The sequence below is a fragment of the Erinaceus europaeus genome, chromosome 20 (assembly GCF_950295315.1).
Source record: "Erinaceus europaeus chromosome 20, mEriEur2.1, whole genome shotgun sequence".
Lineage (NCBI taxonomy): Eukaryota > Metazoa > Chordata > Mammalia > Eulipotyphla > Erinaceidae > Erinaceus > Erinaceus europaeus.
The window spans coordinates 14,785,594-14,808,806 of record NC_080181.1 but is presented as its reverse complement, the minus strand read 5'-3'; the positions used below and the strand labels follow the sequence as shown (position 1 = coordinate 14,808,806).

At 42.5% G+C, this 23,213-nt stretch overlaps 3 protein-coding genes across 5 annotated transcripts in view; all 3 read right to left on the bottom strand.

The window, feature by feature from the left end:
- Nucleotides 1–23,213, bottom strand: part of RPS25 (ribosomal protein S25) — a 303,551-nt gene that overhangs the window by 43,194 nt on the left and 237,144 nt on the right. The window lies entirely within an intron of this gene.
- Nucleotides 3,974–9,048, bottom strand: LOC132534976 (trehalase-like). Its single transcript, XM_060179870.1, has 6 exons — nt 9,025–9,048; nt 8,764–8,864; nt 8,126–8,199; nt 5,397–5,507; nt 4,436–4,671; nt 3,974–4,200 (listed from the first exon to the last, which is right to left on the bottom strand). The coding sequence occupies exons 1-6, from the start codon at nt 9,046–9,048 to the stop codon at nt 4,033–4,035; spliced, it is 714 nt and encodes a 237-aa protein (XP_060035853.1). The 3' UTR covers nt 3,974–4,032.
- DDX6 (DEAD-box helicase 6) overlaps nt 15,315–23,213 on the bottom strand; it is a 35,987-nt gene continuing 28,088 nt past the window's right edge. For all 3 annotated transcript variants that reach the window (XM_060179931.1, XM_060179930.1, XM_007523603.3), the window contains exons 11-14: nt 23,118–23,181; nt 21,458–21,559; nt 20,380–20,559; nt 15,315–19,672 (exon numbers count right to left, since the gene is read on the bottom strand). In XM_060179931.1, coding sequence (XP_060035914.1) covers nt 20,384–20,559; nt 21,458–21,559; nt 23,118–23,181 — 342 coding nt within the window. In that variant the 3' untranslated portion in view covers nt 15,315–19,672; nt 20,380–20,383. The remainder of the gene's footprint in view (nt 19,673–20,379; nt 20,560–21,457; nt 21,560–23,117; nt 23,182–23,213) is intronic.

The following is a 23,213-nucleotide window of genomic DNA, read 5'->3' as shown; positions in this document are numbered from 1 at the left end:
AACTTTAAAAAAATGTTTCGGGGCCAGGTGGTGGCACACCTGGTTAAGTGCACACATTATAGTGCGCAAGGACCAAGGTCCAAGGCCTCGGTCCCCACTTGCAGGGGAGAAAGCTTCACAAGTGGTAAATCAGGTCTGCAGGTGTCTCCTTCCCTCCCTATCTCCCTCTTCCCTCTAAATTTCTCTCTGTGCTATCAAATAAAATAGTTTTTTTCTTTTTCTTTTTTTTAATATTTATTTATTCCCTTTTGTTGCCCTTGTTGTTTTATTGTTGTAGTTATTGTTGTTGTTGGATAGGACAGAGAGAAATGGAGAGAGGAGGGAAAGACAGAGAGGGGGAGAGAAAGACAGACACCTGCAGACCTGCTTCACTACTTGTGAAGCAACTCCCCTGCAGGTGGGGAGCCGGGGGCTTGAACCGGGATCCTTCTGCCAGTCCTTGCACTTTGCACCACGTGCGCTTAACCTGTTGAGCTACCGCCTGACTCCCTAAAATAGTCTTTTAAAGTATCAAATATTATATATATATTATATTATATAATATATATATATATATATATTTCAGGTGACATGTTAAACCTAGGGACTCTTGTTTATTCACAAGAAATACTGTGGGAGGGCAGGATTGCACAACCCTCCTTTCTGGGGAGGAGCCTAGAAGACCCACCTAAATGACAACATCTTTGATTCATTTTGAAGATGGCTTAGGAATTTGCCAAGAGAATGGACCTGGTGACCCATGGTACACAGAACAGACTTTGCTGAGGGAATACGGAAGCTTCGCATAGTACTTGGGTTTATCAACGGGGAGTTGAGGCAAGACTGGAAGCACCAGTGACCTTTGCCAAGCCGAGGACACAGCAGATGCTCAAGAAAAGTGGAGGACATACGCAGCAATATCAGACTTGCTTTAGGGAGCTACCCCTTGGCATCGTGGAAGATGAGTACAGAGGTTGGAGGTGGTCAGGGCAAATCTGGAGGCTATGGCCGCAACATAGGCTGAAATGGGGGAAGAGGGGCAGGCACACTTCCAGCTTCCCCGTCTGAGTTTTGTGTCAGTGCAGCCGATCCTGTCAGGTTAGTGCCAGAGCCTGTGTGTGCAAAGAGGATGGGCGAGCCTAGTGCCTTCCCTTGACAGCACCCTTTCCTTCTCTACCACCAACTGTCACCTCTGTTGTTTGCTACCTCCTTGCTGCTACCCCTGCCTCCACATGAAGGCTTCCCTTCATTAAAAAAAAACAACAACAACAAAAACAAAACATGTTTACTTATTTCCTGAGAGAAAGGCACTCCAGCAAGTGCGATGCCAGCAATCAGACCCAGGGCCTCACTCATGCAAGTCTTGTGTCTTACCCACTGAGAAACCATTGGTCACTCCCATTTTCCCTTTAAAGATTTATTTATTTTGTGATATTAATCATAGCAAGACACTTTTGTGTATGTAGTGCTAAAGATTGAACTTCTGGCTTCATGCCTGCAAGTATGTGAGCTAAAGGTGCACCACAACATTCCTATGTCATAGAACTGGTCGTTCCAACCATTTAAAATGGACAATACAATTTAAATGGCATATGCAAAATTGCACAACTATCAACAGTATGTTTCCAAAATTCCCTCTCTTTTAAAAAATTTTATTTAAGCCCCCACCTGCAGGAGGAAAGCTTCACAAGTGGTGAAGCAGTGCTGCAGGTGTCTCTCTGTCTCTCTCCCTCTTATCACCCCTTCCCTCTCAATATCTGACTATCTCTATGCAGCAAAATAAGTAAAGATTAAAAAAATTATTTACGATTGACTTACTGAGCAGAGCATTACCCCAGTATATGTGGTACATAAGAATGAACTCAAATCTCTGGCATGCAGGTCCTGTGCTTTTCCCACTAAGGCACCTGGCTGCCCTCAAACATTTTCTCTCTCTTATTCTCTTTCTCTTCCTCTCTCTCCCTCTCTCTCTCTTTTAAGATTTGTTTATTCAGTAACATGAGAGATAGAAAGAGAGAGGTAGAGAAAGAATATGTGTGTGTGTGTGCGTGTGTGTGTGCGTGTGTGTCAGAGTATCATTCTACCACATGTGATCCTGGGGATCAAACTGCAGACCTCTTGCTTCTAAAGTACAAAGTTCTAGCCACTTACCACCTTTCACACCTTTTCCTTATCATCCCAGACATTCACTAGAACATTAAACACTGACTCTTCAGCTTCCTCTCCCCATTCTTGTGGAATCATCGTCTATTTTCTGTGTCTATGTGAATTAACCAATTTGGGGTACTTCATATAAATGAATCATAGAATTTATCTTTTTCAGTCTGTTTATTTCACTAGCATTCTTTTTAAATATTTATTTATTTCCTTTTGTTGCCCTTGTTGTTTTATTGTTGTAGTGATTGTTATTGTTATTGATGTCATTGTTGTTGGATAGGACAGAGAGAAATGGAGAGAAGAGGGGAAGACAGAGAGGGGAGAGAAAGATAGACACCTGCAGACCTGCTTCATCACTTGTGAAGCGACTCCCCTGCAGGTGGGGAGCCGGGGGCTCGAACCGGGATCCTTACACCAGTCCTTGCACTTTGCTAACATTCTGTTTTTATGGTTCAGAAGATAGCTCACTTGGTAGAGTATATGACTTACCATGTTTGTGGACCTGGGTTAGAGCCCTGTACCAAATGGGAAAACTATGGTGTGGCACTGGGAGAGGCTTCTTAGAGGGGAGGGAGTGCTTCTCTTTCTGCCTCTTTTTCGTGTGCATCACAGTAAAGAACCTCACTGCTTTTGAGGTTCATCCACTTGGTAGTATAGATGAGCACTACGTTCCCACAAATATGGAGGATTTTGATTTTCATTCATCTCAATGGATACTTGAGTTATGGATGCCGTGGGTTATCTTTTGGCTGCTGTGAACACAGGTATGCAAAGTTCTGTACAAGTGTCTGCTTCTGGGTCTGTACCCAGAATTGGAATTGCCCAGTTATAGATAACCCTACAGGTTATATATATATTCTCCTGCCTGAAGCTCCAAGGTCTCACAGTCTTTTATTTTTTTAGGTAGAGACAGAGACAGAGAGAAATTGAGAGGAAGGGGGGATAGAGAGGGAGAGAGACAGAGAGATACCTACAACCCTACCTCACCACTTGTAAAAATTCACCCCTGCAGGTGGAGACAAGGGGCTTGAACATGGGTCTTTGTGCACTGTAATGTGTGCGCTTAACCAGCACCACCACCACCTGGTCCCTACAATTAATTTTTGAGAAACTATTAGGCTGGTTTTTCTTTCTCTCTCTCCTCCTATCATTCTCATTAATAAATAAATAAAATATTTTAAAAGATTATTAAAAAAAGAAATTTTTGCATAACCATTATACTGTCTCCCTCACCTAGGCTGTTTTCAAAAGCACCTTCATGAATTTGTATTCCAGTAAGAAATAGCGCTTTGGGAGAAGCTACTCTGACACGTAGCTGAGACGACTGCAGTATCCACCACAGACCACCAGGTGGCGGAAGTCTCCTGTAGTGAGACCTGAGATTTGCAAACTATGAGTTTGCCCCACCAGTCCTGCTCAGGAACACAAGTGAGCATTCTCTCTCTCTCCTCTCCCTCCCATTACCCCTCTGTTTCTCAAACACACACACACAACACACACACACACACACACACAGTAGGGTGATGGGTTCAGGGTCAGCTCACCTTTTCATACATGGCTGATGTTCTGGAATAGACTTCATAGTTTGTTTGGATCCAATTCTGGGCCAGCTGGAAAGCTACTTCCTGGGTCTGAGGTAAAGGAGACTTGGCCAGACCTAGACAGCCGCCCCACACACAAGGCAACACCCTCAATATAGAACAGTCACCCTGGGGAAGCAGAAACCTGAACCTCACTCTTAGCCAGGAGAGGAGGAGGCCTGGGAGGCCAGACCAAGTTGCTCAGAATCCAGGGTCTGATTATGGGGGGAGGGCTGGAGGGATGGTGTTTGCTCACAGGGAGGCTGAGAGAACCAAGGAGTCAACAAAAGGCCCCTGTACCTTTTGCTCATACCCTTCACTCCAGAGCCAGGGAGACTGACCCTTCACACCCAGGAGTTTGACTCTTCCTACCTCTGATGACCAGGTCCTGCAGGGGGGCCCAGGCATTGGGGAAGTCCCACTGCTGGCCTGTGTTACGGAGAGAGGATGGGATGCCAAACTTGTAGGTCAGGATCTGGCTGTCCTAGAAGGTGGCAGACATCACCGTGAACATGGGTGGGGTTGGCTGGGGAACAGGATGGGGGGCTCCTCTGAGGTCTCCTCTTCTAGGCTCATAGCTGTCCCCTGGTGGCCTCATAGATGTCCCTAGTTGGACATCAGGGAGAGGGAGCCACTTGACAGGGATCTCTCTGCACAGTCAGGAGAGAGCAGGCCAGCGTGTCCCATGTTCCAGTCCTGTCCCCCCTCTGCCCCCTCACCTCCAGGTACTTCAGAGCCTTGTCTGCCACAGTCTCATCTGAGAAGCAGCTGGCCCAGAGAGGAGTGAGGTTGGTTGGATAAAACTCTGGGTTCTTCTCTTTCTTTTCAAGGTCATAGTCGAACCAGGCGCCTTTCTTCTCATCCCACAGGATAGCCTGCATGGCAGCCATGCGCTGTGCCCGCAAGGCTCTGTACTTAGCAGCTTGGGCTTCATTCCCTGGGGGAATGTGGATTCAGGCTGAGCTCCTGGGTCCTTGCCCATGGATCCCATGTCTTTCTTCTTGTTATTTATTCATGTTGGGTGAAGACAGATAGAAATTGACAGGGGAGAGAGAGAGAAAGAGAGAGAGAGCGAGAGAGAGAGAGAGCACTGCAGCACTGTCTCATTGCTCATGAAACTTCCATATTAGAGGTGGGGACCAGGGGCTTGAACCTGCATCCTCATGCGCTATAATGGGTGCACTCTACCAGGTGCACCACCACCTGGCTCTTGACCCCATGCCTTTGAGACTCCACTTTGGCCTCCTCTGGCTGTTCTCCCCAGGGGCTAAGACTTCTGAACACCAAGAGGACATGTCTGCCACATCTCATTGGCTCTTGGTCCTGGAATTCCTAAGAAGTGGCTGAGTTTCTCCCAGGTCCTGCACTGGCCTGCTACCTGGGTCTGGAGGCTCTGGAAAACCCTGACCTTGAGGGCCTGAGGAGCTGGGGAGGTTTTTCGGGGAGGGGACGCAGAGGGCCTTGGCTGTGTGGGCTGAGAGGGCCTCATCGACCCAGTGGTAAGGGGGTAGAGGTAAAGACAGGAGGGTGCCACTGTCCTCACCCTGGAGGTATGAGAGTGAGGGTTGGAGCCGGCTGGGGAGTGGGACAGCCCAGGTCTGACTTGCAGTTCTGTTCTAAGGCAGAGGCAGGAAGCAAGCTCCACAGCAGCCCTGTGGTCCCACCTGCTGGGGTGCTCACCTAGCCTGGAGAAGTCACTCATCAGTCCCTCGGCCTGGCAGAGGAAGGCATTGAGGTCCACAGGCACCAGTTTGCTTGTTCGGATGCTGCTAAGTGAGTTGGGGTTTTTGCCTCCAAGGAACCAGCGAGAAGAGAAGTCCCAGCCAGACTCAGCCCCGGCCTGGCCTTGAGCTCAGCCCAGAGCGTCTCCTGCTGCTCTGTAAGGATAAGGCAGTTGCACTAGGGGTCTGGGTTAGGGTCGCCCCTGGGCTCCCACCTTGAACCAGAAGACCACTGGAGCACTTTAATGTTGTTGAGTACCCAGAGTGACCTTGGGTCCACTCCATTCTAACTCTAGAGGTTCTGTGTTTACTTCAATAGGAATCCCAAGAACCTGCAAACCTAATGGAGTTCTCGGGCACACTTGAGAGGCCCTATGACTGTACCCCAAGAGCAGAGCAGAAGACACATTCAATGGCTGGGGAAATGACTCAGTGGACAACACTGAATGTGCATGCTTGGGGCTTCCTGGTTAATCCCCAGGGTGACATATATGGAAGGGGTGCTCTCCTTCCTTTCCCTCACTCATGTGAAAATCTATTACATAGGAAATGAAATTTTAAAAAGAGGATAATTAGCAGGAGTTGAACTACTCTGAATATCTCCTGTGTCCTCTGACTGCTCTTGATGTTAGTAAGTTGAGATGGGAGGGGTAGAGTTCACTTACTATTGAACAAAGCAACTCTGAAGCCCTATGATAGCATGTCCTTGCATAAACCACTGAAATTTTTTTTTTTAATTTAAAAAAGATGAGCTTCAGAAACACTGTTCACTGTTGTGGTATCTTTCTCTCTCTTCCTGTAATAAAAATGGAGTATGTCTCTTTTTTTTTTTTTTTAATTTATTTTCCCTTTTGTTGCCCTTGTTGTTGTTATTTAGATAGGACAGAGAGAAATGGAGAGAGGAGAGGAAGACAGAGGAGGGAAAGAAAGACAGACACCTGCAGACCTACTTCACCGCCTGTGAAGCGACTCCCCTGCAGGTGGGGAGCCGGGGGCTTGAACCAGGATCCTTATGCCAGTCCTTGGGCTTTGCGCCACATGCGCTTAACCCGCTGCGCTACCGCCCGACTCCCATGTCTCTTCTTTTTAATATTTTATTTATTCATGAGATGGATAGGTGGAGAGAGAAAGAACCAGACATCACCCTGGTACATGTGCTGCTGGGGATTGAACTCAGGATCTCATGCTTGAGAGTCCAGTGCTTTATCCACCGCTCTACCTCCTGGACCACTGGAGTATGTCTTGCTATGCTCTGGCTTCTTTTGGAGCATGCACCATGTCTATATGTTGGGACATTTACAACTGTTTGATGTAGAAGAGACAGCTAAACAGTTACTTGCCACTAACCTTGGGAGCAGGACTAGCCATTCCATTTCCAAAGCTACACACACACACACACACACACACACACACACACACACTGAGAGAGAGAGAGAGAAGGAACACATAACATTGGTGTTTGCCAGAAGTTATTAACTGGGGTAAAAAACAAAACAAAATAAAAAAAACAGGTCCTTGGGAAAATGAACATACAGAAGTAACAGCCTAAACAAAGATTGTATTCTTATGTCAATAAATGACTCTGTTTGGGAGGGGAAGCTGGGAAAGTGCACCTGCACAGGGGACACTGTGTCCAGGACTCTCGCTGGGACATGACCCCAGCTGCTCTAACTAGGCTTCCCTAGCAAAACAGGTGGATGCTGTAAGTGACTCAGTTTGATGTTTGACTGCTTGTACATTTACTGTTTTCTATTTCTATAAGCTATATTGCAACGCCCTTTCTTAACACATACACTCATATAGAATCACCATCCCGAAGTTGAAACTATGGCCTATCACTTCCATACATGCAGATAGCATAATTAGTGTAGTTGGAGGGGCCAGGTGGTGGTGCACCCAGTTAAGCACTCACATTACAGTGCACAAGGACCCAGGTTCAAATCCCTGGTCTCCACCTGCAGGAGGGAAGCTTTACAAGTGGTGCAGAAGGGTTGCAAGTGTCTCTGTCTCTTTCCCTGTATCTCCACCTTCCCTCTCAATTTCTGTCTGTTTCTATCAAATAAATAAATAAACATTAAAAAAAGCATAGATGGGAGTCAGCCAGTAGCACAGCAGGTTAAGCGCAGGTGGTGCAAAGCGCAAGGACCAGCGTAAGGATCCCGGTTCAAGCCCCCAGCTCCCCACCTGCAAGGGCGGGGGTTGCTTCACAGGCGGTGAAGCAGGTCTGCAGGTGTCTATCTTTCTCTCCCCCTCTGTCTTCCCCTCCTCTCTCCATTTCTCTCTGTCCTATCCAACAACGACAACATCAATAACAAGAATAATAGCAACAACAATAAAACAAGGGCAACAAAAGGGAATAAATAAATATTAAAAAAAAACATAGTTGGCAGGATATGCAAGTTGCTGGCTTTGTTTTGAAAAAGTCACCCCCTCAAAGGGGAGGATGCACAATTTTGCTTTTTTTTTTTGACTCAGTTGGTCCTAACTGGGGCCCTGATATGTGGGATGGAGACATATCAGATGATGAATTGAGCAGGGACTAGAGTGAGGGTGAGGAGGATAAAGATTCCCAACTGTGGTCTAACTGGTCCTCTTTCCTATAATCCTGACCTTTACAAAGAAGAGATTAAAGCAGATTAAAAGGGATCCCCAAGCAGGAGGGAAAAGGGATGTAACTGAGAATTTCACCCAGCAGGAAGTAAATGATGCTCTGCCTGCGCCTCTCAAAGGTCCAGGAAATCTTGCTCTCTAGGCTGGCCAGACTTTAGGATTTAGAGGCAGAGGACATTAAACTGGATAGAGGGGATACTTCTAAATTGGTAACTATGTCTCAGGATCCCACGGGGAGGAGGATGTTTCAAGATTAGCAATAAATACATCATGGGAATGGAGTTGATGCAACTTACACTCCTTGAGTTGACAGTGAGAGGAACCCATGAGAAATACCTACAGAGGGTATGTGAACAGCCTTAAATAAACCTTGGTATTTGTTATAGGAATGTGTGCATAGATTGGGAGGAGAAATCATGAAACACACAGTATTCTTAGAAGCAGCTGATGCACTCATGGGCTTTCCAATGAGTGTTCAAATCAGGATATCTGCATAGTCTGACTGTATGCTACAGGTAAGTGACCAAGCATTTGGATACTTGTCAAAAAAAAGTAAAATTTGGGTTAATGAATGATACTGGTTCGACTTAAAGAACAAGCTGACTTAAGTTTGCAGACATTGTCCATCCTCCAGACCTGGAACTGCCAGGCTCCCCACTGCCCAGCCTCCTCTAGCCTGGACTGAGTAGTTCAAGGCTCCGGGACACACCCCCTACACTTCCAGATGAAACCAGTCAATAAGAGTGGTTTCTGGCATTTGGCCACTAGTCTGCATATCAGGCATAAACCAAGGCTGGGTGGATCCCTTGGCCATAGCCTAGAACAAGAAAAGAGTGCCTCGAGGGCCCCCAAACCACAGCCACCTGTGGATAAAAACACCTTTGAGAAAAAAAAAAAAAACCCAGTTGCCTGAAAGCTGTGGTGGGGCCAGGGCTGAGTCAGGAGACTGCCTGCACTCAGGGTGGCTCCTCGCTCACCCGCAGGCCTGCACACTCGAGCATTTTTGCACACAACAGCAGTTTTCTGCACAGATGTTGTAGAGAGTGTGTTGGAGCCCAGCACTGGCCTGCTGCTGCTGCTGTCCCTGCCTCGAGCCCACCCCATCTGCCTGACCTCTTTGCTCTCACCTCAACCTCAGTGACTTCCTCTCTCCATGAGAATAGGATGGAGTGTGCCAGGTCCAGACCCCTGAGCATCTTGGTGCCAGGCCAGGTGTTCCACAGACACAGCCCAGTGCCAGAGCTGTTTAGAGATTCCCTCTCAGGGGAATGTGTTCACATGCATAACTAATAAATAATGATGAGGGCTGGTGAGATAGCTCATGTGGATAGTGTACTGTTTTGCCAGGTGCATGACCCAGGTTCAAGCCTGGCTCCCACTACATTGAAAGAAGCTTCAGTGTTGTGCTTTCCTTCACTCTCTGTCTCCATCTAAAATAAAAATAACAACAATAGAGCCACTGATAAATGATGGATTTATTTGTACACTGATGATAGAATGTTAGGTCCATATTTACGTATCAGTGAGTTGAGCAAGTGTATGGATTTTTCCACAGTCCTGAAATGTAGAAGTCAAGCCTAGACCCCAGAATTCTCACAACGCTCATTGCCAAGTCTCTTCTGGCAGTGAGGCTAGTGTGGTGTGTGACTGATGACTGGAAAATACCATTTCCAGCTTGAGAGTGCTGGTTAAACACACCGTTGCAATGTTCTGTCAAACTGCCCCACTTGCTTCATGTTTTCTCCTATATTGTGCTGTGGTTCATAATAAAGTCAGTTTGGAAAAAAAACTTATTAAAGAGTTCAGTAGGGAGGGGAGTGACTTAGTGGGTAGAAGGTAGGACTTAGACCCCAGGTTCCAGACCTGGCATTGCATATACCAGAACTGAGGGGTATGCTGGCTTTTCTAAGTCTTTCTCTATTTCCCTCTCTCTCTGAATTAAAAAATACATATCTTTAAAAAAAAAAAGTGTCAGCCTGTTTGGCTTGGACCCTTTGGGATTGGGGAAACTGAGTACAGCCCTGAGCACAGAGGGAGAGGGTGATAGGGAGATAGACACCTGCAGCCCTGCTTTACCACTTGCAGAGCTTTCCCCCTGCAGGTGGGGACCAGGAAGCTTGAACCCTGGTTCTTGCAGTCTGTAACATGTCTACTCAACCAGGTGTACCACCACCCATCCCAAGTTAATCTTTTAAAAATTATTTTTGCCATCAGGATTATTGTTGGGGTTCAGTGCCTGTATGATGATTCCACCACTCCTGGGGGCTATTTCCTTCCATTTTTCTCTTTTTTTTCTTCTTCTTCTTTGATAGGACAGAAATTGAGAGACACCTGGAGCATTGCTTCACTGATTGTGAAGCTTACCCCACTCTCTGTGGGTGGGGAGCAGGGGTTTGAACTAGAGACCTAGCACATGATAATGTGTGCATTCTACTGGGTGTGCCAATAGCAGTTCCCTTCAAGCCTACCCTACCCCTGCCAGCCACCCTTTTATTAATGAAATTCTGTCAGTGAACCACAATAAGCCTGGAAACTTGAGTTCAAAAGATTAGCTCAGGCCAGAATTCTGTCCATTAGATCTAGAACTTTTCTGTTTATACAAATTAAATTAAACTTCAAAAGGCTGTTAAATATTTTAGTTCTAGAGAATACTGTACTCCATTATTTAAGGACAAAGTTATATACAGATAAAGGCAACTCTTCAAAGTCCCCAAGGTGTCTTAAGAATATTTTATTTATGGGGGACCAGGCAGTAGCACAGTGGGTTAAAGTGCATGACATGGTGCAAAGTGCAAGGACCGGCATAAAGATCCAGTTTGAGCCCCCGGCTCCTCACCAGCAGGGAGGTCGCTTCACAGGCGGTGAAGTAGGTCTGCAGGTATCTTATCTTCTTCTCCTCCTCTCTGTCTTCCCCTCCTCTCTCAATTTCTTTCTGTCCTATCTAACTACAACAGCAACAACAATTACAACAACAACAAAGGCAACAAAATGGGAAAAATGACTTCTGGGAGCAGTGGATTCGTGGATATAATTCTGTTTATTTTTTTTGTTTTGTTTTTTGTTTTTTATTTTTTAAATATTTAGTTTATTTATTCCCTTTTGTTGCCCTTGTTGTTTTATTGTTGTAGTTATTATTGTTGTTGTCATTGTTGAATAGGACAGAGAGAAATGGAGAGGAGGGGAAGACAGAGAGGGGGAGAGAAAGATAGACACCTGGAGACCTGCTTCACCGCCTGTGAAGCGACTCCCCTGCAGGTGGGGAGCTGGGGTTTGAACCGGGATCCTTATGCCGGTCCTTGTGCTTTGCGCCACCTGCGCTTAACCCGCTGCGCTACAGCCCGACTCCCCCTACTGTTTATTTTTTAAGATAGGTTTTGTTTGTTTTACCTCCCAAACAAAATCTACTTGCCTTCTAGAGCTAACAGTTCATCTTTGAGGTTTAAGTGTTCAAAGGTTATAACAGTTTATGAGATCAGCGGGAGTTAGCCTGGCACCTACACTCTGCCCCTCCACAGCTGATTCTTTTTTTTTTTTTTTACTTTTTATTATCTTTATTTATTTATTAGATAGAGCCAGAAATCAAGAGGGAAAGGGGAGATAGAGAGAGAGACACACACCTGCAGGCCTGCTTCACCACTTGCAAAGCTTTCACCATGCAGGTGGGGACCGGAGTCTGAAACCCGTCTTTGTGCATTGTAACATATATGCGCAACTAGGTGGACACCTAGCCCCAGCTGATTGATTCTAACTGAAGTGTATTTAAGTTCTCCAATGGACAGTACCGGGCAGGGTAAGGGAGGAGATAGGGCTGGGCTATTAAGATACAGACTGCTGTATTAAAATTTTATTTATTTAAAAAAGGAGACATTAACAAAACCATAGGATAAGAGGGGTACAACTCCACACAATTCCCACTACCAGATTGCCATATCCCCTCCCCTCCACTGATAACTTTCCTATTCTTTATCCCTCTGGCTTTGTTTGTTAACTCTCTTTTCAGACTGCTATATTTTAACTGGTGATTGTGGAGGAGGAGTGCCTGGAGAAAAATTCACTGTTTCCTTTTTTGAAACAAAACTAAAACTTTAAAAGAAAAAAAAAATTAAGATTTTATTTATTTATTCATGTGAAAGATAGGAAAGAGCCAGGCATCATTCTGGTACATACTCTGCTGGGGACTGAACTCAAGACCTCATGCTTGGGAGTCCAATGGTTCATCCACTATGCCACCTCCCAGACCACTATATATATTTATTTTTAATGAAAGAGAGAGAGATACCAGAGCACTGCTCAGCTCTGACTTACGGTGGTGCTAGGAGTGAACCTGGGACCTCAGAGCCTCAGGCATAGAAGTCTTTTGCAGAACCACTATGCTCTTTCCCCAGCTTTCCAACTCTTAATTTTTTATTTTATTTACTTATTCATGAAGAAGATAGGCAGAGAAAAAGAACCAGACATTACTCTGGTACATGCACTGTCAAGGGTTGAGCTTGGGAACTCATGCTTAAAAATCCAGTGCTTTACCCACTGCTCCATCTCCCGGACCACTGAACCCTTACTTTTTTGCCTTCAGGGTTATTGCTGGGGCTTGGTGACAGCACTGCAAATCCAGTTGCTGGTGGTCATTTTTCTTTCTTTCTAAATTGGATAAGACAGAGAAATTGAGATGGGAGGGGAAGATGGGAGGATGAGAGACACCTGCAGACCTGCTTCACCGCTTGTGAAGTGATCCCCCCCCTCCTGAGAACCAGGGCCTCGAACCCAGGTTCTTGAGCTTTGTACTATGTGTGCTTAACCCAGTGCACCACCACTTGACTCCCCAACCCTTATATATTTTAAAAATATTTTTATTTATTCCCTTTTGTTGCCCTTGTTGTTTTATTGTTGTAGTTATTGATGTCATCATTGGATAGGACAGACAGAAATGGAAAGAGGAAAACAGAGAGGGGGAGAGAAAGATAGACACCTGCTGATCTGCTTCACCGCCTGTGGAGCGACTCCCCTGCAGGTGGGGAGCCAGGGGCTTGAACCGGTGTTCTTATGCTGGTCCTTGCACTTTGCGCCATGTGCACTTAACCCGCTGCCCTACCACCCAGCTCTTCCCAACCCTTACTCTTTACTTTTTATCTCATGTTACGCCATTGAAGATGTGAATATCACAATCACCCAACTAACCCCAACAGGTTACCAATAAGCTCATCAAGTAATTAACCCAGTCCCAAAATCATTTTAAGAGTCTATTTCCTGGGGCCAGTTATGGTATCAATTACTGTCTGGGCCCCAACAAACAACTGATATACAAGTTGGAGAAAGGTGGAGTTTATTTACCTCAGGCCTGTTTACAACGGCATGGCCATAGGTGGAAATCTAGCCCAGGAGAGACCAGTTACTTGAAGTCATATATGCTATTGTGGACATCTTCAGGGATAAACCTAGAGGCCATCTTGCAGGGAGGAAACTCAAGGAAAATAAACTCACTCTGATTTACTGAGGGGAGAATCCCTGGTGACTAAACTCAAATGGAAGAATGCAGAGAGCAGAGGAAATGTTCACGTGATTCATACAGGGACAACGAGCTGATCTAGAGGCAGATTCCAGGTGCACTGTATTCTGTAATGAGATGTTAAAATAATGGGAATGCAACTGACGATCTAGGAGTGGACATTCTTTCCCATGGCGTCTAGGAAATTTCACCTCAAAATAGACTATATTCATCCATTTTCTGCTCATGAGGGAAAAGCGGGCACAATGGCCTGGCATTTCTTAAGGAAAACTTTTGACTGCTGTAGATTTGAGCCTCAGAATCCAATCGGTAGACTGAATTTGGAAATTGACATCTTAGCAATCTTGTCTTCTGTGAACACAAACTACTAAGAAAGTTATTTTTCATGAGACAGATCAGAGATTTGGCATAGTGGTATCAGAATTTGAATTGGGCACTTCCTCGGGCCGCTGGCTTGCAAGTCTGGCATACCACTGTGTGTACCTCTCCAGTCCAACACTATTTAGACCTGATTTGTCACTATTTTGCAGTCTTTAGCACACACATCTACAGTCATTTTATCTTTTTAAATATTTATTCCCTTTTGTTGCCAGTTTTATTATTGTTGTTATTGATGTTGGATAGAACAGAGAAATGGAAAGATAAGACACCTGCAGACCTGCTTCACTGCTCGTGAAGCGATTTCCCTGCTGGTGGGGAGCCAGGGGCGCTAAGTGGGATCCTTACGCGAATCCTTGAGCTTTGCACCTGTGCTTAACCTGCTGCACTCCCACCCAACTCCTTTTATCTAATATTTTATATATTTAAAATTGTGTGTGTGGGGTGGTGGTATGTTGAATTTAAGTGCCTGAGTTTTTCTGTTTGTCATTGGTCTTTCCCCAGTGTGGGGCTCGGTGCCTGCACTATGAATCCACTGCTACTGAAGGACTTTTTTCTTTTTTTCTAGTAGGATAAGACAGAAATTGAGAGGGGAAGGAGACACCTGCAAATCTGCTTCACTGCTTGTGATTACAGATGGGGAGCTGGGGGCTCAAACTGGGATCCTTGAGTTTCTTTTTAAAAAATTTTTATTTTCCCTTTTGTTGTCCTTGTCTTTGTTGTTGTAGTTACTATTGTTACTGATATCGTCGTTGTTGGATAGGACAGAGAGAAATGGAGAGGAGGGTAAGACAGAGAGGGGGAGAGAAAGATAGAAACCTGCTGACCTGCTTCACCGCCTGTGAAGTGACTCCCCTGCAGGTGGGGAGCAAGGGCTCAAACCGGGATCCTTAGGCTTTGTACCATGTGTGCTTAACCCACTGCGCTACCGCCCGACTCCCAATCCTTGAGCTTTGTACTATGTGTGCTTAACCAGTGCACTACTGCACGACCCCATTTATATATTTCTCAGCATATAAATTCAGTTTCTATTTAGTTTACTAAATGATTTTTGTAGATATGTTCTGCTTTCTGAGACATCTTAAGACAATTCTGGGAGGTGATGACTACTGATGACCCTCCTGATAATGTGGGTCAACATCTCTTTCCTTCCCAAATGACTGTCTCTTGTTTAAGCTATGGAAAGTGACAACAGTGAGAGACAATGTTTAAGCTGGATAAAGGCACTCATTTTATTCAAGTGGTGAGATGTCTTAATTCATCACGATTATGTTAGTTACTTAAGTAAAATGCTTTCAAATGCAAGGATTTCTGAAAAGACTTAAGGATATGCAGCACAGTAAGAATATGCTGAAAGCTGTGAAAGACACATGACATACACACATATAAAGTTCCAGTGGGCTTTTATTGAGATAAATTAACAACAACAACAAAAAAAACCAACCTGATTTTACCAACCTTTTTGGAACCTTGTAAACTCAGCAGACTGGTCCATACTTATACATACAACATAACACATCCCAACAAAAAGAGAGCCCCACTGGAACGTTTGCCAATTAACAGAAAGCCAATTTCCCCTTTCCCCAAATGTTTTCACAATTTTGAGTCCCCACTGTTCACTTCTCAGTGGAACTGATCTTTTGTGGCTAGGAACACTGTGGAGTTCTCTCCAATTTTTACTGAACAAAAAAATTTCTTCTAAAGTTTTAGTTTTGTTTCAAAAAAGGGAACAGTGAATTTTTCTCCAGGCACCCCTCCCCAACAATCACCAGTTAAAATACAGCAGTCTGTATCTTAATAGCCCAGCCCTATCCCCACCCTTACCCTGCCCAGTACTGTCCATTGGAGAATTTAAATACACTTCAGTTAGAATCAATCAGCTGTGGAGGGGCAGAGTATAGGTGCCAGGCTAGCTCCCTCTGACCTCATAAACTGTTATAACCTTTGAACACTTAAACCTCAAAGATGAGTTTTTAGTTCTAGAAGGTCAAGAAGATTTTGTTTGGGAGGTAAAACAAACAAAACCTATCTTAAAAAATAAACAGAATTATATCCCATCTAAGTCCACTTAAGTACACCAAAATGTTGACTGACTTAGCTGCCACCAGGCTAATAATTTTGCTTGACAAAAGTATTTATTTTACCAGAAAATAATTCCATAACATTCTAAAGATATGTATTACTGGGGGAAAAGTAGCAAATTAAAACAACATGGCTTAATTCCCAAGAACTTATTTCATCTTTTTGTTACTCATCTATAAGGTCAGGAGTGTGGCTAATGGCAGTTTCTGATGAGGTTATGAGCTTTCAAAGTGTCTCTAAATCCTTAGAGCAGACACCCTCCTTTTGGGGGCACAGTAACCTCCCTCCCACCCCTATTAAAAAAAAAAAGAAAGAAAGAAAAAAGTAATCAGAATGAGATGTTTTGATTCCAACAATTCACATTCTAGGCTTTGTGCTGAGCTGTTTGGTTCTAACACAAGCATGATGGTATCAAACACAAAGCCTGTGGCAAAGGAAAGATGCTCCCATCTCATTCTGAAAACAAATACTGATAACCTATTGCCTCCCCACCCCCCACCCCCCAGTATTTGGGCCAACCAACTTGATGCTGGGATGAACTTGAAAATAATTTAGACAGGTTTCCCTCTCCCTTACTTCTTCTAATGGGAGATCATTTTAAAATAAATTTTTCCCACTCCTAAGGAAAAGGAAGTGTAGTTGCTTTTTCCATTGGAATGTATGGGAGTTAAAGACAGAACAGCCCCAGAGGCAGTAAGGTGTGTAACAGTCAGTAATCCATTACACAACTACACAACCACAGGCTAAACAATGAGTTATATATCAATTTAAGTAAAAATAGGGGATACTTTTGAAATAAATCATTGAAAAAATATTGCCGTTGCTTAAAACAATTATGCAATAGTGGAAAGAACATAGTAATGATTTCCAATAATAAAAGCATTCTCTGTGGTGAGTTAAAAAAAAAAAAAAAGACTAGGCTTTTTTCGCCTAGTCCTTAGAGCATCTTTCCATTTACCGCTTCCTATTTAGGAGTCAAGCACCAAAACTGGACAGCTGACTTTATATAAGACTGTCCAGTAGTGGTGTCCCAGATATCTTTAAGTGCCACTCCTCATCAGAGGCTGTACTTCAGTAATACTTTCAATTTAAAGTCTGTGCTTTAGAGGGACCCACAGGCATGTGGCACCAGGCAGAGCACAGTCTAGATGGTAAAGGAGACTGTGCTGTTTATCACCCACAAGCTCTAGTGAGATACACTTAGGAGCCTTGCTTTTACAGTAAGTGATGCCTCTTATCTCGCCAGAGATGGGGGATGAAAGAGAGCTGCATCAGTACAAGGGTAGAAAATTTTGGTCAAAAGTTAATGCCTTTTAAATTTCCCTCCCTCCACTTTTTTTTTTCTTTTTCTTTTTTTTGGGAAAAAAGTACTTCCTTAATTAGGATTTGTATTTAGTAACCAATATTGGCTGGTCATAACTATGGGGCATGAATACCAAATACATGAGCTTGTTATTATTACTGTACTGTGCAGCTCTTGCTACAGTTTTTAAGGAGTTAGGGCTATGTCTGATCAGAAGGCATCTGGAAGATCTATAGGATTCTGATCTCAAGGAATTCTGGGTGAGTCACAAATAGTTTTGCTTAGAATGCTGCAATCAAAAAGCAACACTGACTAGTTGATTTCTTTGTCCGAATGAGTTAAGCAAGAAAGCATATGCAGGACATATCTTGTAATATTTTATGGTCTTAAGAAAGAACCAGATATAGAAATCAAATGATTTATTTTTTGGTACCCCCCCACCTCCAATTCCCAGATGCCTCCTGATTGACCTAGTATAGTGGGTTAAAAGGGAATTAAAAACATTAAAAAAAAAAAAGTTCACTGGTTTTGATTCATCTCACTCCTTTTGCCTGGATATCAGGCCAAACATCAAGCATGTTGGGAGGGGCACAATTTAAAGCAACACTATTTACTGTAAAGCATTTGCCAGCAATTTACAATGCAAAATGACAATTTATGTCACAAAGCAAGAGGATGGCAAGCAGCTTTCTGTAGCATGAAAGTTAACATTTCTCAGGGTTTGTCCCTTCCTGCAGGACCGTATATCAAAGTGGGCAGAGGGCAACACTTGTACACAGTACAGGAGGTGATTTATACAAAGCCCCAGAACTGCTAACAACAAAGCTTATACTGGCTATAATATTCTGAAAAGCAAATCCATGCTTTATACACATACTGCTCAAAGATACTGCTACTCAACAGAATTCCCACACTGCAAAACAGGTTATTAATTTTTGTGGCCCCTTTTGCTGAGGTTGGAAGGTTCCTCAAACATTTAAAAAGGGGGAAGAAGCAAAATCAGGGCGCGTATCTCAAAAAATACCATCTTGAATTATAGGTTTTGTAGTTTCTTTGCCCTCCCTTGTAGGCCTCCTCCTAAGGTACTAGATGAGGCAGTGTGGCAGCAAATAGTGAATTCTAGACTTCAGGGTCACTTCCCAAAACGGGGTCCCCACAGAAGTCTTGTTTCTACAGCAAGAAGTCAAAAGTACTTTTTAGAATTTAGTGTTGCGGAAAACTGAGCCCCTCTCATCTTTAGCTACTCCCATAATCACTCGAATCCCCTTAATCCCAGCAACCTTCATCCAAAAAAAATAATAATATATATATATGTATATGTATATATATATATATATATATATATATGAACCCAGAAAAACTTATTTACAAAGTTTATACAAGTATACACACCCAATTTTCTATGGGACACGCTTTGCCACAGAGGAAAGAGGGTCAAGGCTCTGACATGTCTACATATCAAGTGCCATAACTGCAGATGGAGGAGTATGTAAACCAGTCTTTAGTGTTCTGCTATAGAGCACAAAGGCTTGTCATATGGCTCCTGCAATGACAGACTGCTCTTTCCTTTGGGAGCGATGATGTTCCATCTACTCAGCCCAGAAGAAAATTTTGCTTGGGTTTTTTTTTTTTTTTTAAATACATGTATTTACAGTGCGGATGGACTGCAGTTGCATATCAACTCCTCCACATAAAGAAAAAGAAAATGATGTTTAATATTACTAATAGTTTCATCTTCCAGCCCTGGGCTTGAGTATCAGGTAGAAAAGAAAAAGAGAGACTTCAACTTTAAACCAAAATAAAAGGTCAAAAAATTCTAAAAGAAAGGAAAAAGAAAAAAGAATTAACTATTGTCAATTCCTTGGGCTGTGTCTAAAAGATGATATTCTGAATGGTCTCATAGCATAAGGCACTTCGCACAAATAAGTAATAAGCTCTTCAGGCTTAAAAAACGGATGAGTAATCAGGGAGAAGTTGAAATGCACTCAAGAGTCAGCTGTTGGAGAATTCTGAAATTGTAGACAAACTTGTGTTTTCATCAAGGTTCTTCTCTTTTCCGGGTTTCTCCCCTTCTCTTCTTTTTCTGCCTTCCTTGTCCCCTTTCCCAGAAAAAATTTTAAAACCAGCAGTTAGTGCAACTAATGTTCAGTCAGCACACAGTGCAAACAAGTGGAACAAAAAGGGTAAATTCCTTCTTTTCAGCTTTTTTTCTTCACTAAAAAAAGAAAGAAATGTCTGAGCTCTTTTAAGTCCTCATAGCTTCAAAATAAAAGCTGAAAAACCCACAAAGAGAAGAGCACCCCCCCACCCAAACGATGTGTCACAGATCCAAATGAGCCTGCTGTAGTTTTGTCAAAGCCTAAAAGGGGGGAAAAAAAAACCTTAAATCAACATTTGTGAAAGCAGTATGAATTCTAGTTTATAGATTATGCTAATTCCCATTCCAAGTACTCTAATAGCGAGCCATTGCCTACTAATAGAAGTTGGTCAGGATTAAGATTATTCTTCTGAGAGATAAGTCTGAGAATTCTTGTAGCAGGCAGCAGTAATCCAAAACAGATTAAAAAAAAAAAAAAACTGGTGCCTAGGAGGCAACACAATAGACTTAGAAGCATGAGGTCTGAAGTCTGACACCAGCATCACTTGTGCCAGAGTGACATTCTGGTTTTCTCTCTTCTTTCTCATGCTAATCAATGCGGAAAAAATTAAATATGAAAGTTATACTCATAAGTCTGGCAATAAGGTATTACAGGTAGTTTACTAGTTCATTAAGTCACTCACTAAGAGAGAATGACAGTAGCAAGATGACTGAGTTGTAAAGGGAAAGGCCCATAATCCCACAATGCCGAAAAAGGTTACTTTTTGCTGTTTTGTTAAGTCTGACTTCGTCTTAAGTACTACTTACATATCACACTAGTTAGGATGTTTCCTGCTTAATGTCATTTGTATCAACAGGTGTTTTAGCCTATAGTATTATATATGGCTGCATATAATATTTCTAAAGAAAAGATAATCTTGACTTTTTTTTTCCTTTAAACATTTTGATAACTATTGTCAGGTACGCACATGCTTAAGGTTTCTCATCTTCTACAGGCTCACTATGGTATTCTGCCACATACAAGCTCTTGTCAATGTTACTTGGGATAGGTTTAATTTCTGTCCCCAACTGCTCCTCAATACTTTTCAGGTTGAAGCGATCATCATATGTGATCAAGTTGATGGCTAAGCCAAGATGACCAAAGCGACCTAATGAAATAAAAATGTAATTAATAGACAAATGAGTTAAATAGGAGAATCACTGGGAGTCAGGAGGTACTGCAGTGGGTTAAGCGCACGTGGTGCAAAGCACAAGGACTGGTGTAAGGATCCCAGTTCGAGCCCCTAGCTCCCCACCTGCAGGGGAGTCGCTTCACAGGCGGTGAAGCAGGTCTGCAGGTGTCTGTCTTTCTCTCCCCCTGTCTTCCCCTCCTCTATTTCTCTCTGTCCTATCTAATAAAGCCGACATCAAAAACTATAATAATAATAATAATAAAAAAAAAAAAAGCACAAGTAGAACCTGAAATGGAATTGGCATATCGCACCAAAGTAAAAGACTCTGGGGTGGGTGGGTGGGGAGAATACAGGTCCATGAAGGATGATAGATGACATAGTGGGGGTTGTATTGTTAAATGGGAAACTGGGGAATGCTATGCATGTACAAACTATTGTATTTACTGTTGAATGTAAAACATTAATTCCCCAATAAAGAAAAAAGAAACTATAATAACTACAATAAGGGCAACAAAAAGGAAAGTAAATAAATACTAAAATTTTTTTAAAAATAGGAGAATCACTATTCAAGCTTATCATTGGTAAGACCAAACAGAACTAAAAATGTTTCTTTCCAGTGTATTTTGACATATGAAACCTTTTTTGGGAGAGTGGTGAGGAGAGTGCAATTGTTCTTACGGTCTTTCTCACACACAACTCTACAACTTGTAATTTATCCCACATAAAGCACTTAGTAAAATTAATTTTCTTGGTAAATGCTCTAGAATGAGAAATTAAGTATCAAGTTAACTCACTGTTAGCATTTGTTACTACTTCACAGAATAACAAATTAAACTTCTCAAAAAATTCCATAGAGAACATCTTTTTTTCTCACCTGATCTTCCAATACGATGGAGATAAGTCTCTGCCAGCTTTGGGAAGTCAAAGTTTATTACCACATTCACAGCTTGTATATCAATACCTCGGGTAAACAAATCTTAGGGGGAAAAAAAATCGATTATACCTTCCAATTTAAATATGTTTCTTGGTTCTGTAATACTCTTTAACATATACCTCCAGTGTAACCTATGCTTAATCACAATTAAGAGAAATTTAAAAGCACTTGCAAATTACTGTTAGCACTTTTTATATACATTGTCATTTAAGTAATTTTCTGTTCATAGGTTACCTTTCTAGACCCTCTAAATATTAAAAAAAAAAAAAAAAAGATTACGCAAATTCTACAATGCAGAGGCCAGGATGACTGGTAAGTCATAAACTTGTTAATCAATCTTATAACTAGCAATTTTCTTTAGTTTTAATCTCAAGGTTTGAACAGTAGTCACCACAAAGTTTGTTATTTAACCTAGAATACTTAAGAGGCAATCAAAACAGTATTTATTTATGCTTTGTTTTGAACTAATTCATCCCATTCTGCTAAGTTATTTCTAGTAGGTTTAAGCTAATAATAATAATAATAATTTGTTTTGCTTTTTTCTAACTCCATAATGCTAATTTTGGTTCTGAAATTTTAAAGTAGAAACAACTATATTGGGTTATAAATAACTAGGTTTCCTTGCTCTAACAGTTCTATACTCCAAAATAATCACTGACAGTTAAACATTGAAGTTACCACTTGGGCTAACTTTTCCAGAGAGAAACCGCAGCACTGAAGCTTCCTTCAGCAGGCTCAAACATAGCAAAGCAGTGCACTATCCAAGACAGCTATTTTGCCTGCCCTTTTCTTTTTAAATGCTATGCAGGGTTGACAGGACAGGGTTAATGGTTATGTACTTTCATGCCTGAGGCTCCAAGAGGCCAGGTTCAATACCTGGCAGTACAGAAATCCAAAGCTGAGTAGTGTTCTCATCTCTGTGTTATTTCTCTCTCACTGAAATTAAAATAAACAACAAGGACAACAAAAGGAAATAAATAAATATTAAAAAGAAATTAAAATAAACGAATAAACAAAGCGCTGTGTGGGGAATGAATTCAGGACCTTGTAAATGGAGAGAGAGAGTGTGAGAGTGTGTGTTGTGTGTGTGATTTATATTCCCAATGTAGAGAAGGACCCTAAGTTCATTGACTTTTCTCTAATTTGACTGACTGCCTTGACTCCACAATTTGTTCAAGAAGCAGTAAAACACATCAAAACACAGGCTAGTCTGTTTTTCTAGGAAAAACAAACCACCAAGGTCACAGCTAACAATTTCCACAACATATGTAGTTTTTTTTAATTTTATTATTATTTTACCAGAGCACTGCTCAGCTCTGGTTTATGGTGGTGTGGGGGACTGAACCTGGGACCTTGTGGAGCCCCAGACATGAGTCTCTTCACATAACCATTATGCTATCTATCCCACCTGGCAGTTTCTTTTTAAACAAGACCTTAAATTTATTAACACAACAGATAAAAGGATAGTGAGAGGGAGCCAGAGCATCATTCTGGCCCATATGTTGCCATCTAATAGGCTTCACAGTGTGATAATACATACAGAGAAAAGCAGAGCAGAAATAGAAAGGAAACCAAAGGGTTAAAGAAATTAAATTCTTACCAGTGCAAACAAGATTTCGGCATAAGCCATTTCGGAAATCATGAAACACACGATTTCGATGTTCCTAAAAAAGAAATGATAGACTTTAAATTTCCC

Bases quoted from the DNA above. Each gene is read 5' to 3' on its own strand.
- LOC132534976 (XM_060179870.1), bottom strand. From the start codon at position 9,048: ATGCTCGAGTGTGCAGGCCTGCGG. The intron at 8,865-9,024 runs GTGAGCGAGGAG...TTCTTGTTCTAG, and splicing joins TCGAGTGTGCAGGCCTGCGG to GCTATGGCCAAGGGATCCAC. The intron at 4,672-5,396 runs GTGAGCACCCCA...GGAGCTCAGCCT, and splicing joins GAGTGACTTCTCCAGGCTAG to GAATCCACATTCCCCCAGGG.